Source organism: Scardinius erythrophthalmus (genome assembly GCF_964197995.2).
Source record: "Scardinius erythrophthalmus genome assembly, chromosome: 24".
Taxonomy (NCBI): Eukaryota; Metazoa; Chordata; class Actinopteri; order Cypriniformes; family Leuciscidae; genus Scardinius; species Scardinius erythrophthalmus.
Genome location: NC_138244.1, coordinates 7102079 through 7116588, shown reverse-complemented (window position 1 = coordinate 7116588; position 14510 = coordinate 7102079). Strand labels below are relative to the sequence as shown.

General features: G+C 39.2%; 1 protein-coding gene across 1 annotated transcript in view; it reads right to left on the bottom strand.

Annotated features, from left to right (window-relative positions):
• Positions 1–14510, bottom strand: part of plxnb2b (plexin b2b) — a 76222-nt gene that overhangs the window by 34227 nt on the left and 27485 nt on the right. Inside the window, 1 exon segment of the mRNA XM_081356208.1 lies at positions 992–2103. Within this exon segment, the coding sequence (XP_081212334.1) occupies positions 992–2101 (1110 nt within the window). The 5' untranslated portion in view covers positions 2102–2103.

Here is a 14510-nt window from a genome sequence, read left to right as displayed (position 1 = left end):
TAATTTGCTCTGACGCCAAGATATTTTTTTTTTACAATGTCTAAATGTTTTCTTGTATTTTCTTTCACTACATCACAGAAGAAAAACAGGTTGAAAAAGAGCACATTTTGTACATCTCTACTCTCTGGGTGCTGTATGTTAAGCACAAAAGTAGCAGCAGTTTTCTAAAACACCATTTTCACTGGGATAATTTCAGGACGAAATCACTCAAAAAATGTGGGGTTCTTTCAAAAGAAAGCATATAAAAAGAAAGTGTAATAGAATATATTCAGGAAAAAAAAATAAACACAGATAAGCAAGTTACATATTAGTTTATTACACTAATGTGTTTGATATATTATTTTAGAAGTTATATAAAGCTATATAAAGCTAAACACAATCTATTTTTATTCATATGTTTGAGGGAAAAATTCCATTATATTATTTCCAAATAAATGACGGATGTTGAAGCAGAATGATAAAAAATTAACTTCGGACATTTCATGTCCTTAAAACCATTGACATTTAAATATTTGGTAGAGGCTCATAATACATACACTGTTGGGTCTATTAAAAAAGCTTAACATTATTAGTTGTTAAGCTGCAAAGAAATACCTATCAGCGGCCAATGAGCTGCGGCTCAACATTCAAACAAATACCGGCAGTGTTGCTGTTATCAGACTGCACTGTACTTTCAGAAACCCTCCACCTTCCCCAGCTCCACCTGTATAGATCTGCTGCGGGGTTATTTCATGTACAGTATGTACATGTGCAGCAGCTGCATGTCTTACATGCTCACAGCAATGTCTGTGAATGTATTGGCAGTAGCAAGTCTCGGTATTTGCTATGCAGCAGCAGCATAGCAGATCTATTCCACCAAGACCAAATACCTTAACATTGCCATATCCATTGACATGCCAATCTCTCAGAGAGTTGCCACGACACAAATGACTTTTCAGCTTCAAAACAGGCATTTGTGTCATTGATCAGTGTTAAGAAAGCTGCTACTTACATCGTGTTTGACACATGGTTCGTCTTTACTGGATGTGTAGGGACTCTCCACAACTAATCTGTCGTCAATCTTGCCGTTGTCCGTGTAGCAAGCGGTAACTATGGCCAACAGTTTCTGGTTGATGTTTTTAAGGGGGTACATACACAGAGCTGATTCAGTGGCCCCTTCCTCTGAGCTAGCCACCACAAACAGGACTTTATCCCATTCCCTGATATTCCCATACTCTCCGGTATCAGACATGGCCTGGGCCAGCTCTTTCCCCGGCTCGGTCAAATACGCGGCCTGGACTTTATTGTAGCGATTCTTCTGGCCGCAACTAAGCTGAAGCTCCGTGTACGAATAGTAGTGATTGTCGTTCTCGCAGAGGCGCGAAACGAAAGTAAAGTTCTTGTTGTCCGTTCCACCGAGAGTGCGCGAAAAGAGGAAATAGACAAAGTTGTCATTTTTGAAGGCAAAGCGGAAGTCGTGCAGGTACTTGGGAACGAAGGGAACTGCCTGGACCGTAGACGCCTCGATGATGCTCTCGAACACGACCCAGTCGCGATAGTTCTGCACGATTCTGGTGCTGATGAGTTTTGAGCTGTCCATGCTCCCGTAGCCCTTCCCGACCAAAAAGACGTTGAATGGTTTGTCATCCAGTTCGAGCGTGGCCATGACGCCCACCACCGAAACGTGCTCTTCGGTGCTGGCAGCATAAGTCCTCTCCCCTTTGCTGTCGCTGTAGTATATCTGCTCTTTGACGTTGGTGAGGTTGAGCAGAGAGCAGATTCCTCGGTATAAACTCCCACAGACTATCAGTGACCCGTTAGCCGAATGAACCAGCAACAGTTTATTGGTGTTGTTGGTGTCTTTCAGGTCTTGGCAAGTAGACACTGGAGGTGTGCAACCCCTCGCATCTTTCTTGGGCCCAGTTTCAGATCTGGCCTCAATGTTCAATGAAGAGTCCAATTGATAAATAGCATTGACCGCACCGAGGTAAACACGCCCGGTCTGGGAGTCCCGTGCCACGTTATTGATGGGCGTGTCCGTGGAAAACTCGAGTATGGGGTCTTCGGGGGGTGCAGCGGTTACTTGTAGCACCAGTAGGACCGCTGGTAACCAGGTGGCCATTGCTGTAAAAAGAAAGAGTTTGAATTAGGATAAATGACAAAATGCAAAGTTGGGGTGTTGGTGAGTATAAAGATGTCAACTCTTTCCCCACCAGCATTTTTTATAATTTTCACAAAAATGTCATGGCCCCCAGAATATTTTGTAGTATGAATATCTGAACATGCAATATATCAAAAGAAAGAATAGTGCCTCTGCTTTTATATATATATATATATATATATATATATATATATATATATATATATATATATATATATATATATAAACATTTTATTCTAGCTTCATGCATTCTTTTTTATCAACACTTGAATAAAAGTTTAATAAAAAAAGCAACATTTTGAACAAAAAGCTGAGATTTTTTTTTCAAAGACTACAAGGCTTTATCATTTGTTTCTGCACATTTTTTGCCAGTGTTTTGATCCGGATATTCAGTACTCTTTCAAGAAAATGCGTAATAGCACCCCCCACTATATAACAGTGAAAAAACGCAATGCCGGAAAATGCTGTCAATGGTGGATAAACGGTGTCTTATAAAAGACAGAAAATTCCATCAATGGCAGGAAAAGAATTAATTAGTATTGCTTGCTAAGTTAGACATCACTATTACAATTGTTCATACGCTCTAGAACCCACCCAGAATATCCCAAAAACCTACTAAAACATCCTAACCTTAACCTAGAACACCCTAGAAACCACCCAGAACATCATAGAAACTCCCTAGAACATCCTACAGTAGCAACCAGCAAAATAGTCATTAACAGCGTGCACAAAGTTAAGGCACAAACACATTATGGCAACAACAGTTGGTGAAGGTCACTACAGGTTGGCTTGACCAGCGTGCTCAATCTCTCGGCCCATTCATCCCTTCGGAAAAACGTTCTTCAAATTAAAAAGCCTAACGAAGCTCAAACCTGGGCGGCTGTTTTATGATGTTAACCTGCCATTCCCTGGAGTTCCATCGACGCTGCGAAGTGATAACGCACTCGCCCTGAGGGTTGAGTTAATTTCAGCTCTCACATTCATTTACATAAAAACCCCTGCCCTTCTATTGGCAGTTTTCATCTTTTTCCCCTTCTCCCTGCTGATCACGAAGCTCATTTATTACAAATTCCATTTCTTCACGTAAATGTAGCTGCCCTTTTTAGTTCATACCCTTAAACAATTCTTTTTAATTTGGAATGGTGGCTTAAATTGGTCCGCATTATTTGCTCTCTTTATGAGAAGTGATTTGTTATTCTTTTACTTTGTCCTAAGGACGTTTTTGCTCTTGGATGATTTGTTTCAGAACTAGTTTAGGTGGAACTCAGGTGTAGATAGATGCTAAAGTGTGACCAATCACCAATAAATCACCAATGAGATCTCTGCAATGTCTCAATTGTTTCTCCAAGACAGTAAAAGAGACTTTTGAATGTGAAAGCGTGACCAATCCTGTAAGGAAGAATAACACACTTTTTTAATGTCTCAATTGTTTCAGCTAAACAGCAAAGAGATTAAATGGACAGAAACTTGAGACTTGAAAGTGCAACTGACCCTATAGGAGAGAAAAATCACCAATGAGGCTAAATGGAAAGCAAATGGAGACTTTTGCTTCTGTGTGAATGCACGAATGACCCTCTCTGTAAAGAAATGACATCTCTGTAATATCTCAATGGTTTCTTCTAGACGGCAAACATATTAAATTGAGGGCAAATTGAGACTTTTGCTTCTGTCTGAAGAGTGACTGAACCTGTAGGAGAGAAAAATAACAAATATGATCTCCAATCTCTCAACTGTTTGTCTCAGAAAGTTTAGAGATTAAATGGAGAGATAATCGAGATTTTTTTCCCTTGTGTCCAAAAGTGTGACTGACCCTGTAGAAGTAGAAAAATATCACCAATGAGCGCAAATGGAGATTTTGCTTAAATCTCCTGATTCTCTGATTATTTCCAAGAGAAAAAGACCGTAAAAAATCCCATGAGTCTCTTCTAAAGTTTTAGATGAGATCAATAACTTCTTTGGACACTGATTTGAATTTTCCAATCAAAAGTCAGCTCAATATAAACTCAAACATGTCTCATCAAAGTCTTCCAAAACCAAATGATCTGAGCTGTCCTCCACATCTTCTCTATCAACTCTTTCTGTTAACAGTTGTTTTGTGCATGTTCGAGGATTCTGAGGAGAAACATCTAAACAAAGTTGATGTTGAAATTAGAACTCCAACTTTCATGAGCTGTGAAAGAGCAATCTATGAGCAATCAAATTTTCTCAGAGATTTACTATGGGATTGGGTTTAGGAGCACTAAAGGAGCAAAGACCATCTCAATGCATCTGCCTGCAGGTGCTTGAAAAGGATCATATAATATTTAACCTCTAATCTAGGAAGACAAATGACAGCATCTACTAACAGCGCTAGACCTGAAAGGACATTTCAGCAGCTCTAACTCAATACTGAGCTCATGGACACAAAGGAAATGGGACGTGGACGTATAGATCAGCGGCAGAGACTTCGCTTAAGAATCGCACATATATCTTCAGGGATCCAATTACCCTGACATGTGTGTTCGTAATGCAGGACAGAAGGTCAAGACACACTGGCCTGCGTCCATTAATTCTGTTATGGCCGTCAGTGCAGAGAGTAGCCTTGGAGAAAACTTAGCCGTCTGTCTCAATTAACGCAAATGACAAAACGCAGAATTCAGATCCTATTTGTTGGGGTGTTGAATTTCATGGTTAAGCAAGTAGAGGTCAATTAGTAGCGCTTGCTACACTGTAAAAACTAAAGGAGCCTCAAGTATCCTGTTGGATACTCAAGGAACTTCAAAATGTAATTTAGGTGCCTCAAAGCTCTTTTTCCTATAGAAGGGTAACTGGAGGAGCATTGACAATCTTTGAGGTTCTTGCTGGAACTTATGGGATCCTTTAAGCACTTTGTATTTACTTCAGAGGTTCTGGAGTCACCTTTTCATTACTATGAGACCTCGAAGTGCTTTGGGGGAAAATAGAGGAACTTGAATGCGATAGAAGGGTTATTGGAAGATCTTTTAACATTTAAGTGGTTCCTGGAAGATCTCTTAAGTTAAAGCCAGCATCTGGAGGAACCCAATGGTTCAATGAGGCCTGAATTAGATTATTATTCTATTATTATTATTATTAGGCCTATCCTATTATTATTATTATTATTATAGGCTACTTAAGTTTGATTCAGTATACATACCCAGGTGAAAAAGACGTACTATTAAATGTATTAAAAATGTACTTGAGTGTGTTTTTAGTAGACCTACATTACAAATATACTTTAATGCATTTTTATTATTATTATTATAGGCAAGTTTGATTCAGGATACATACCCAGGTGAAAAAGATGTACTATTAAATGTATTAAAAATGTACTTGAGTGTGTTTTTAGTAGACCTACAATACAAATATACTTTAATGCATTTTTAATACATTTAACAGTAACCTAGTCTTTTTCACTTGGGTAGCTTACTTATATTTAGTATAGGCCTATTTTATTAAGTCATTTAAACCTTAAACAACAACACTAAATAATAATAATAATATATGAAGAAGAAGAAGCAGGAGGAGAGAAGTTTTATTCAGTCACGAAACTGCTGCTATTCCTCTGCTGTCGTCGCTTCAGTGATCCTCGCGCGCAACAAAGCTCAGCTGATCGACGTCATCGGTTTGAAAGTAACGGCTCCTCTCATCAAAGCTTCCGCCGTTTGTTCGGCTCTCCATTACAAGGTTTGTAAACTCGCCAAATAAATATAAATACAGAGTCTACTCACTATATATTTAAACACACATATATATATATATATAAACTAAATTTATTATACATTACTACGTTTTTACAGTGTTTACCACTCGTTTATTGCACAGTATCTGGTTTTAGCCGCGATGCTAACTAACTACGTTGATCTAATGAACAAATGGAAATTATTGACTTATTGTCTTAGATTGATTTAGTCATTCAATTCAACATATTTTGTACAACTGTCTTCAAATTGCTGATATAGCCTAACTAATTTAGAAAATTCTCTGATTCTTGGCGTTTGTTATGAATAACAAAAACAGGTTATAGTTTGCTCTGTTTTTGTTTAGCCTAACGTTAACTTTACTTACTACAGGTGCCCTCATTCTCTCGAATACCATTTTAAAGCCATTTACTGGTCAATAAATATTATGTTGTGAATAATCAGCTTTGTTCTTTTGTTTCCCCAGAACAACCATTACATTTCTAAAATAATCTGAACATTTCAGTGGCAACATTGAATTACAGTAAGTTACCTGAACCACATGCAGTACTTTATTACTATGAACTTTCTCTGTGTGCAATTGTATTGTTTGACTGTGTACTTGTGTTTTTTTATCAGTTAATCTCTGAAAATCTTTTCTCATGATCTCAAATCTCATTCATGTTACTCAGAAAAATAATATCACAGGTTTGATTCACAAAAAATGCTATAGACATTTTAACTCTGAATTATAACTTCAAGTTTAGTCTTTTTCGACAAAAAAAAAAAGGAAAAAGCTATTAGGCTTCAGAAGACTTGCAACACAACCCATAACACATGAGTTGTGAACTCATTGATTATTTTTAGGATCTTTTCTGGGACATTTTTGGAGCTTAACCATTTTTACATAAATTGTTGCATTGAATTGAACTAGACAAGTGTACATAAGAATGGTTTCATGAATGATTTACACATTTGTTTTCTGCTTGTGTTTCATGCAGTGAAATTGAATGGTGACTGGGGTTGCATTATGCCTGAGATCTGCTTTTGGTTTCCACAGACAGAGAGTCAAACAGGTTTGGAACGTCACAATTATTTAAATTTCACAACTATCACTTTAATAACATTACTAACAGTAAATTTTGTACTTTGCAGGGATCTCAGTAAGCTGAAATACAAGTTTGATCAAGAATAAAAATCCTCCTGTAGAATGAAAATCATTGAAGTGCCTGGACCATCCACCAGAAAAGAAGAAAAACAAACGGAAAACGATGCTGTACCTTTTCACTTTTCTAACTCGTTAAGTATCTCATACCAACTTGGTCCCATAGTGACATTTTTGACCACAAACGAAATTGCTGATCGTGTGGATTCTTAGTGAAATGACTGGAATTCACCAGTGAACATTCACAGAACAACAGATCATTTTACTGCACCTTAACTCTGTTTCCGGGTCGAAGCCTCTACTTCCTCTATCTTGTTTCATGAGAATACTCAACAACCATTTATGAACACTGTTGATTCAAGTCACACATTTAAGATTTTCAAAAGCCATATTGTACATTACAGTCTCCAGTCTAACGGCATCCCAGACTTAAACATTTTATGATTCAAAATAGCTGAATAACTAACCATCAGAGATTTCAGTATAGAGATAAAGGTTACAGCACAATGAGTGTATATTAGCACTGTTGTTTGTTTTTGGCATCTGATAGAGCTTTTGGACTTGGAAACAGTGATGTCAGACTTACCATCGGACTGAAACACAAATGTTTTAAAGTTAAGTATGATGGACATTTTTAATTAGTTCAAATGTAATTTTATTTACATTGATTTATTTCGTGGAACATATGTGTTTCCATGCATTTTGTTGAGATGTCTTTTCTTGTTTATCTATTGTATATACATGGTTGATTATTCATGTTGCTTATGTATTATACTATTTTTTTGTGTATTCATTGATATTAATCTGTAGTTAGCTTTTTTCCCCATGTGCATGGAAGTGTATGTATAAAAATGAATATCAAATATGTAATAAACAATTCTTATTTTGTATTTGGTTCAATTTGTTTATTATAATAGATGTCAAAGGTAACCATAGTAACAACATGAAATTAAATGTTAAAAAAAAAATGAAATTTGGTTCCTGGAGGCACCCAAAGTGGTTCCACACAGTGCCTAATATAAGAGTTCCTCAGGAAACCTGTGTGGTTCCTCAGAGAACCGCCCCTTTTTAAAGGGTGCCTAGAGGATCTACAGACGGTTCCGCCGGTGTGGCGAAGTGAAGAACCCCAAAAGGTTCCTCCAGGCACCTTTTATTTTTACAGTGTAGGGCAAACACTTTTACTCCTATTGCCCATACTTAAGGTGTGCTCTATGAACATGAATGATAGCTCAAGCCATGCGGTTGGTTTAGGAGAGGTTAATTTTACAAGCAATCAGACTTTCAATTTCCACTTGCTGGACAATAAAACATGTTAAAAAAAATCTCTTACACTATCCCCTAACCAGATTTGATGCGACGACGCAATCTTTCAAGTTTTGTCCTAACCAGAAACCCCCTAGAACAGCGGTTCTCAACTCCAGTCCTCGGGACCCACTGCTCTGCACATTTTGTTTGTCTCCCTTATTTAACACACCTGAACCAGATCATCAGCTCATTAGGAGAGACTCCATGAACTGAACTGAGTGTGTCAGATAAGAGAGACATACAAAATGTGCAGAGCAACGGGTCCCGAGGACTGGAGTTGAGAACCACTGCCCTAGAACAGCTTAACAACCACACAGCACACACTGAAACAAACCACAAACCCCATAGAAAAACAACATATAAACCACATAGAACACCCTAGAAAAACGATAATACACACTGGCAACCTCACAGAACACCCTAGAAACCCCCAAACGAACACACCATATAAACCACGCAGAGCACCCTAGGAACCCCCTAGAAAACTTTACCAACCACACAGGACACACTAGAAACCATAAAAGCATCAGAAACTCATTTGAACACCCTAGCACCCACATAGAACACCCTAGAAACCCCCCTAGAACACCATTTCAATCATTCAAAATACCGTATTAACTCCATAGAACAGTAGCAACCATACAGAACACCCTAGAATCCCCCTATAACATCCAACCAACAATCTAGTGATGACTCAAAACACCCTAGCAATCATCTAGAACACACTGGAAACCCCCTAGAGCACCCTAACAACCAACCAGAACTCCATAGACTAATACAAGATACAAAACTGATGTTTTTCACTGATGACAATGCTCATTTCATCCATGTTTGGAAACCCCTTAGAACATGGTGTGAACTGCATAGAACACCCTGGAAACCCAATAATACACACTGGTAACCTCAAAGAACACCCTAGAAACCACATAACTCCTTAGAAACTGCCAGAATATCCTACCAACACCCAAGTGATGACCTAGAGCACCTAGCAACCATAGACACCACATAGAAGAACACCATATAAATCCCAGAGAACACCCTAACAACCACTCAGAACACCATAGAACCCCCCTATAACATACTAGCAACACCCTAGTGATGACCCGGAACACCTAGCAATCATAAACACCACATAGAACATCATAGAAATCCCAGAGAACACCCTAGCAACCACACAGAACACCACAGAACCCCCCTATAACATCCTAGCAACACCCTAGTGATGACCTAAAACACCTAGCAACCATAGACACCACATAGAAGAACACCATATAAATCCCAGAGAACACCCTAACAACCACTCAGAACACCATAGAACCCCCCTATAACATACTAGCAACACCCTAGTGATGACCCGGAACACCTAGCAATCATAAACACCACATAGAACACCATAGAGATCTCAGAGAACACCCTAGCAACCACACAGAACACCACAGAACTCCCCTATAACATCCTAGCAACACCCTAGTGATGACCTAAAACACCTAGCAATCATAGACACCACATAGAACACCATAGACATCCCAGAGAACACCCTAGCAACCACACAGAACACTCTAGAATCCCCCTACAACATCCTAGCAACCCCCCAGAACTCCCTAGCAATACAAGACTGATGTTTTTCACTGATGACAATGCTTTTTCATCCATGCTTAATAACCTACCATCTAAGGTCAAGCAGATAAATGTGTTGTTTTATCAAGTAAAAGCTTTGTTGTAGATGTAAATTCATGATTGAAGGACACAGGACACAACATACATTCTCACTGAATAAAGTGCACACAGGTCTTATGAAAGACACTCCAAACGAACAGCTGATAACTAGGGCAAAGCAGTTTCTTGGCTGAAGGGCGGAAAAATAAAAGGCTTCGCGCTCCCTTGTTTAAGCACGATGAAAGACAAAAACCTTTTTATTAAAACATGTAGAGGGAAACTTTTCCCTGACACAAAACTTCTTCGAGAGACAGAGTCTTTATACTCTGATTAGGGTGACCGAATTCCTGCTCGGTCTCTCTCATTGTACGGCATGTAGCTTCAAACATTCATTTGCTTATGCATGCAAATCGCTCACATCCAGCCCCCAAAACCGTCTGTTGCAATACAAATTCCCTCAGATGTGCGGTTATAGGTCATCGCGTGTGGATCCGGTCTCCTGTCCCCGTGCGGCGGGCTCTTTCATCCATCACACGCGCTGTTAATCCGCCTGCTAATCCTGAAATTTGCGCAGGATCAAAGTGTTGCGGCTCGACATCACGCAATACCGGCGCAGCAGGGCTCAACACCAACCGGCTCAGCACCACTGCGGCCCACTCCATCAGGACATCGAGGCCCGCCGGATAAACTCCTTTTAATTTACCTGACGACAGATACCGAATTAGCCCAGAGCAAACATGGTCTCAAAACGCGTGAATAAATAATAACGAAACAACTAATGCACTAATGAAGCAAAAAACATCTGGAAGAATCCAAGCGGAGAGCCAGGAGTGTTAAATTATAACTGTACTGAAGAACAGAGGGGTTTACCTCCAGGAGAGAGACAGAGAGAGAGAAAAGAAGACTCATTAGCGTAGGTTTATTATTGCCTGAGAGAGATAATCCCGTTTTCTCCTCAGTCAGGCGAAGGAACAAAACCCCTTCAGCTCGGCGCTGCATCTCCAAACAGGCGTCTGCAGGAAAAACGGCCTTGTTAGATCTCGCAAGCCTTCAAGGCAAGTCCACACGTGTCTTTCACCTGCGCCACTGAAGATTACAGGACACCGTCGGGTTCAAGCTGTCAAATAAACACAAAGCCACGTCTCAAGCAGAAAGTGTGCGCGGACTCCAACACAGAATGGAGTTATTAGAGGTCTGCACAGGACTTGTGCGTTTATAAAAGATGGATCATTTTTAGTTGTAGACTGATGGGTGGTAAACATGCACCAACATCATCTGAATGAAGGCAAAAACCACAAAATAAAGATAATAATTAAAAAAAAGATAAAAGAATAATAAAAAATAAATAATAATAAATAAATAAAAACATGATAATGAAATAATGGTATTTTTCTGGTCTGAATAAAGGTAAAAGACAACAATAATAATAATAATATTGATATAATGGTAAATACCAGGTTAATACCAAATTTACTCCAAAATAATACTAATAATACTACCGGAAAAAAAAAGAAAGAAAAGTACATTGGTAATTGACTAAAAGCAAAAGCAATAAATAAACAACTAACTAAATAAAACACTTTCATTTTTCATTATTAATTTAAGTCCAAAGTCTGAAAAATTATAATAATAAAAAATATAATTAAATAATAATAATAATAATAATAATTATTATTATTATTATTATTAGATAAAAAAGTTTGTCATGACAAACTTTGAAGTTGGCTTGAGAAAGCCTGACAAGAAAGTTTGAATAAGATTTAAATGTTTAAAGTTTGAAGGTTTGAATAAATAAATAAATGGAAAAATAAATAATCTTCAAAAAATATACTGAAATAATGGTAACTTTCTGTCTAAACAAAAACTGAAAAAAGTGAAAATTGATATAAATATATGTAAATGCTAGTTAGGGTCAGGTACTTATTAGTTTAAAACAAGGGGATTTTAGCATTGAACAGAATAGAACTAGATGAGTAATTAATGTTTGATTCGGTTTTTTTATCCATTTTCCCAGAGAACGATTGCTCGTCGTCAACATTTAGGAGTCCACTATAGCATTCAGCAGTGGCGTTTTCTTGCGGAGGCCAAGGGAAGCCAGGCTTCCTCACTTTTTCAGAATATAATCGTCATTTAATAAACACTTTTGTTTTCACAGTTTACGCAATCCTTCTGTCATCTCCTCATCGTCTCTCTTCGTTCATTACTGAGCGTTTTATGATGTGTAAAACAGCGCCCCTATAAAAGTGACATGGTGAATGAGCGTTGAAAACATGGTACTGCACCCTGTGTCTGTGAGGAGGCCAGGCTGAGTTGGCGTCCCTTGATAGAAAAAAAAAGAATGATTAACCAATCAGGTGACGCTATTGTTACGACACTGCTCCCCTGTGATTGGTCAGGACAGTGTCAAGGGAAGCCATGAACTTGTTGGCATCAGGCCAATCACATCACGTTATCATCGTCAATGAATGAATGAATGAAATAGCGGAAGATTTGTGGATTTGTGTTGACATCTTGTTTAGCTATTTAGCTAAAATTATTAATTGTAATTATGGAGGGTGGAGATTTGGAGTATTTGATCAAAAAAATCTTTTACTAAACTGCCTCTACAGCAGCAGTTTGTGAGAGAGAGCTAGAGAGAGAGAGCGCGTGTGGTCTACTGCCCATTTAGCAATGTGTTATTTTTTTTAATGTGATTATAGTTCTTCTTACTGTTTCTTGCGTGCTTTGATTAAGCAGCATGTGAGTGCACTTTGTTGTTTATTGTTGTGATTGTTTGTGAATAACCGCTATTGTATATCCTTACATGAGCGTCACACCGATTTAAGGGTGTATTAAATGAAAAAGGTTATCTTCTTGTTGCTTACCGTTGGCGTTTCCTATCTGCGAATGTTTTAATAAAAAAACACCATGAAAGATATTTAAGAGGACTGACTGTGTATGTGTGTGAGTGAGAGAGAGAGAGAGAGAGAGAGAGAGCGAGAGAGCGAGAGCGCGTCCGTGCTCAAAGTGTTGGATTGTAACAAGCGTAAGTCCCGGTAAGATGATGCTGGGCGCTCTAATAGTTCATCCAAATAGCAACATATAAATGGTAACATGATTTTCTGCCCCCACCCCTTAAAACACACAGCTTAGAGGTTGTGTCTTAATTGGCTTCCTCAGAAATTTTCCCCACGCCACGCCACTGGCATTCAGATGTTAGCTTCAAAGCCAACAGGCATGCTTTTACCAAGAGAAAGACAGAATGACCCACAATTCTTTTCAAGAGAAAATGAAGAGCACAATAACTAAATGAAATGATGGGGCTGGATGTGGTCCTCACAGAGCCGAACAGGTCTGAAAGTGCGAGGTGAACTTCCTGTCACAGTCTCCATTGAATTTCCATATGAGTGATTATCCCGACCGGCTCTTCATTTATTTTCATTTGATGAAGCGCGCAAGCGGTTGGCCATGCCGGGCGGGCCAGCGCTGAGAGCCATTAACAGTCTGGCCTGAGGACCAGAGCGCACCTCTGCTGTGTGAGCGCTGCGCCCGTACACATTTGGGCTCATCTGATGGGTTATTGTTCCTCTCAACACTGCTGCCAGCTGTTCACACACACACACACACACACGTCTGCATGTCAGGATTGGATCCAGCACTTACTGGTCCTCTTTGCACCTTCTGGCGGAGGCGAGTGTCCGTTGGGAACGCAGTGATTGTGTGTGGACGGCGGACACAGCTGGCCCAGGCCAAACAAGATTAAAAATGGAACGGTGGAGAGAAATTCTCCACCAATCCCATTCGATTATCCGTCCATCCTTTCATCCGTGCCTTTCTCTCTCCCTCCGATTCCTCATTTCTTTTCCCCTCATTTTTCAGTCACACCCTTCGAACTGTTGTGACGCCACAGTGAATCTATTACACACCTTATTGTCTCTAATGAAGTAGCTTTGCATCCATTAAGTCGGTTGAAGCATGAAGCTTGATTCTTCTGCTACGGCTTCACGGAGAAGTGAGAGGAGCTGCTTTCATTTTTGGCCTTTTAGACTGATTTATTGATGGGGATAATACTAAGACGGTTATTATGTCTGAATATGCGCAAAGTGCATATGTGTGTGTGTGTTCAAAATAACTTATTTTACATGACAAAAAAAAAATTCAAAAGCCACTTATACTGTATAACTGTTAACACACGATTATTATGATGATAATTACACAATTTTCATTGCATACTGTAGGCAGTATAGAGAGTGTCCGGACACAGTACACACTACTATTCCATTCCAAATACAGGAGAGAGAGAGAGAGAGAGAGAGAGAGAGAGAGAGAGAGAGAGAGAGAGAGAGAGAGAGAGAGAGAGAGAGAGAGAGAGAGAGAGAGAGAGAGAGAGAGAGCGCAAGCGTTTTTGTTTGGCTTGTGAAATCAGGGTCAAAGGTCAGAGACAAGTAGTGACTGAGCTCTGAATGTGTGTGTGTGTAGACTCTTCCGAACATCAGAGTGTGTCTGTAACACTTGTGTGCTTTGAATTGGCCATCAGCATCTTCAGGCAGAATGTCAACACGACGAGAGCGGGAGAAATCGGATTCTC